The 4,383-nt window shown below is 42.8% G+C and overlaps 1 protein-coding gene across 1 annotated transcript; it reads left to right on the forward strand.

The window, feature by feature from the left end:
• Positions 1-420: 420 nt before the first annotated feature.
• Positions 421-1,356, forward strand: LOC148509340 (olfactory receptor 5V1-like). Its single transcript, XM_088443464.1, has one exon. The coding sequence runs from the start codon at positions 421-423 to the stop codon at positions 1,354-1,356; it is 936 nt and encodes a 311-aa protein (XP_088299590.1).
• The last annotated feature ends 3,027 nt before the right edge of the window (positions 1,357-4,383 follow it).

Consider the following 4,383-nt stretch of genomic DNA (forward strand, 5'->3'; position numbering starts at 1 on the left):
GTGTTAATAGTCCAGAAATTACTGACTGATAAAAAAACATGTAGCTTAGAGGACGACACAAATAATATAATAAAATATCAATTTCAGTATCTCTTTGTTGCTCTACGAACCTACAGTAATGAAATATCCAGAACCAAAGACAAATAATAATAATAATAATAATAATAATAATGATAATAATATTAATAATAATGTAATGCATGTATATAAACATTGTAGTATAGTGTTAAATCGGATGTGTATATCACATATGTATACAAAACACTTGTTATTCAAAAAACTATAATAAGAATAAGAAAAATACAAAATAACAGTATTTCTAAAAAATTGCATTATAAGATAATTGTGTGAAGCCAATTAAATTAGATACAGAATGAAGTATTATATTTTCTCTTTTCTTAAAAAAAATAAAAGGACAGCATGGATGAAAATAGCAGTAACAACACCTTCCAGACAGAATTCCATATCATTGCATTTTCCAGAAATCCAGGCAAGCCAGTTATTCTTTTTATCTTGGTTTTATTCATGTATTCAATGTCGGCATTTGGAAACATGCTTATTACAGTACTTGTATGTCTGGCACCCAAGCTACACACTCCTATGTACTTCTTCCTGTGCAATCTGTCATTACAGGACATAGTTTATGTTTCCTCCATCCTACCAAAGCTTCTGGCCATCACAATAACAGGTGACACCAGTATATCATTCCTAGGGTGCATCACACAGATATTTATGTTTATATTCTGTCTTGATACTGAGTTTTTCCTTCTGACCTCTATGGCTTATGACCGTTATCTGGCCATTTGTAAACCACTTCACTATTCACTCATTATGAACAACAAGCTGTGCTTCCTGCTGAATATCTCTTGTTGGATTGTTGCTTTTCTAAATGGACTGATGTTCTCATTCTTGACATCTAAATTATCATTCTGTAAGTCTCAGGAAATTAATCACTTTTTCTGTGAACTTAAAACAGTGTTGAACCTTTCATGTAATGACATTACATACTTCATTGCTATGATATTCATTGAAGGATTATGCATTGGTGTTTTTCCCTTTATATTTATACTGACCTCCTACATTTTCATCATATCTACTATCCTGAAGATTCATTCTTCGGCAGGAAGACTTAAGACCTTCTCTAGTTGTTCCTCACACCTAATTATTGTTATATTACTCTATGGGACATCCCTTGGATTTTACATGAGAACAGATTCTGAACATCTCAATGAACAAGACAAACTTCTTTCCTTGTTATACATAGCTGTGGTTCCAATGTTAAATCCCTTGGTGTACAGTTTGAGGAACAGAGAGGTATTAAAAGCCATGAAAAAAATTGTGAAAATACCTTTTTGAAAAAGAAGAGGAAACTACTTTCATTATATGATAGAAACTGCATTTTGACAGATATGTCCTCATAGACTGTGATGCAGATAATTTGGAAGTAGATAAAGTACCAACCAACCAGCTCCTAACAGCCATTTTTCAAACACAGCCTGTGACATGGCAGTTAGGAGCTGGTTGGCTGATACCTTATCACCGTTCACTTTATCTTCATCCAAGGAATAGTAAATACACCCCTAAGTCTCAAATCTATGTAATAAAGGTTCTGATTCGAGCAACCACAGCTATTCCTCCCTCCACCTTCTGTCTTGCTGAATCTATGACTTTGTACGTGGATTGTACTAAATCCTCTGTGACAAAAGTCACAACTAAGCATCTCTGGTACACTGTGAGTGGCTTTGTATGCAGCTACAATGCTACTGAGATGCAGTATTTGGTAGGATAGCCTCTCCGTTACCCGTAGAGCAGCCTCTCAATCATGCCGGGCATGTTGCACCATATGACATAATGACACTCGGTATATGAGGACACATCTATATGTAATAAAATCCATGAAGCTTGTTTTGCTTTTGTTTCCTTTTTTTTTTTTTTAAGATTATGCAAATGTTGTGGATTTCTATGAATATAAGTCATTTCTAATAAAAACCCCTTTTCATGAATATTTAGTTTTTTTATTTGACAGACACATATCTTTCATCAGTTTAAATCATCATTTTTTTAATGATTGCCATACATTTGTCTGTAGGTGCAAGGACTGAGATGCCCATAATTAGCATCCGTAAATTCTGAAATACCGATTGGTATCGGTTGTAAATCAAAACTTGCATCAACCCTATGGCCGGTGCAGTTGCCCCATCTGAGTACGGACTCCTATGTGAGTGATTCCTCATCTTTGTATGCTCACACGCGCACGCAGGGGGGGTTTCCGAGTACCTTGAAACCCCCCTGGCGACCGATCTTTTGCAGCTGATCAGAAGTTAAAGTGGGCTGGAACGGGGCGGAACTGTGTTCCGCCAGCTCCGGCCCACCTTACCCGGCCACAGCAGTCAGAGACTGCAGCTAATGTGACCAACAGTACGGCGGCCGTTCCGCCTTCCCAGCCAGGACGGGAGGAAGTCTAGCAGCAGCACCCAACCCATCCCGACCTCTGCCTCCCATGCGCGACATAACGTGATGACGTTCCACTGCACACACTCCACACTCCACGCATTTGACTATTTCCTGCATGTGTCTCAGAAGACCTCGCCGAGGCTGGAGGAGCTGTCAGCGCCAGAGCAGGAGGATGCTGAAAGGGTAAGTAATGTCTAAACCCTGACCCTGATGTCAAGGTAGAGGAGCAGGTAGGCTGCTAAAAATAGGCTAGAATGGATACAGGTGGCAGGAGGGTACCGGAGGCTGCAAGGGACACAGGAGGCAGGGGGGACACAGGAGGCAGGGGGGACACAGGAGGCTGCAAGGGACACAGGAGGCAGGGGGAACACAAAAGACTGCAAGGGACACAGGAGGCAGGGGGGACACAGGAGGCATGGGGGGACACAAGAGGCTACAGGGGGGACACAGGAGGCTGCAGGGGGGCACAGGAGGCAGGGGGGACACAAGAGGCTGCAAGGGACACAGGAGGCTGCACGGAATACAGGAGGCTGGTAGGGACAGGGGGCTGGGACACGAGGAGGGGTGGCAGGAGAAACACATGTGACACAGATAGCAAGAGTTTGGAGTGACACGCAGCAGTGGAGAAACATGTGGCACAATGCTGTAAAGATAGGTGGCAGGAGGCTGGAAGTGACACGGGTAGATAATGGTGGTAGTCAATGGCCTCCATAACCATAGAATGGAACTGTGACAAACTGACATTTAAAGTACCGTTAGATTACTTTACATTTAGTTCAAATGTTAAAATTGCACTGGTAGTGTAAATTTTGTCTGTACATACTGTTACACATTGTGCATAAGCAAGATTTACGCCCAGATACTTTGTTTTATTAATATTATTAACAATATTATTTATTGTTATTTATATAAAAACACTTGAAGTGCACAATAAAGTATATGTTGCAGGCTTATGCTGGCCATACACTCTGCAATTATCGGGACGATCCGCCCGATATCGGCGGATCGCCGAGATAATTGCAGCGTGTATGCGGGCGACCGTGGGTTAAATATTGCTCGGTCGGGCATGCTGGATTGTCCAGGATGCCTGTCCGATGCGATATTTACCCGGGAAACGTTCGGCCGCATCGGGCAGTGTATGCCCAGCGCGGCCGACAGACAGACATTTCCTACGGAAGGAACAGGGAAATGTCTCCTCCCCCGGGGGCGGAGCGCGGATGTCGGGCTATACACTGTGAGATTTCTCTCACAGTGTATGCCGGCGACATCTGCGGCTGGCAGGCAGCCAGATAAAATGTCTGTCGGTCTGACAGACATTTTATCTGGCAGTGTATGCCCAGCATTATTCTGGTTAGACTTTTTTTGTCATTAGTTCTGTAACAAATTATTTGCTATCCCCCCCTTTCAAAATCCTGTGTTTGCCACAGACCAGCTTTCATCGACACACAGCTTCCACATCCCCATAAGATGCAACATCTCTGTGCCTATTTTTGACCACACCCCCTTTTACCTCCCAGTCACCATCCTGGTACACCGCTTACATCTCTGATACTGTGCATCCAATTCTGTACTGCAACTCTGTAGGTACAAAATCAGGATGCATATTGCGACTTAGGCCCTGATTCAGAGCCGCTCGTAAGCGGCTGCTCGTTCGTTCTGACCGATGTTCGCACATCTGCGCATGCATACAGATTTTAATACGCATGCGTGAACCAGTCTGTGCGGCCGAAAATCGTTTGTTCGCTATATAGCGAATACCTGCTATTTTGAGTGACAGAAGGAGGCGTATGTGGGTGGTAACAGGGGAAGGTGTTTGAAAACGGGGGTGTGGAATTAGATCGCAGGCGTGCTTAAAGGTCAAAACGGGCGTTTTAAGGGAGTGCATAATTAATACAGCAGCGTCATTGACCACGTCACTTGGTTTTTTTT

This window comes from Taudactylus pleione, unplaced genomic scaffold (assembly GCF_031769625.1).
Source record: "Taudactylus pleione unplaced genomic scaffold, aTauple2 ptg000329l, whole genome shotgun sequence".
Classification (NCBI taxonomy): Eukaryota; Metazoa; Chordata; class Amphibia; order Anura; family Myobatrachidae; genus Taudactylus; species Taudactylus pleione.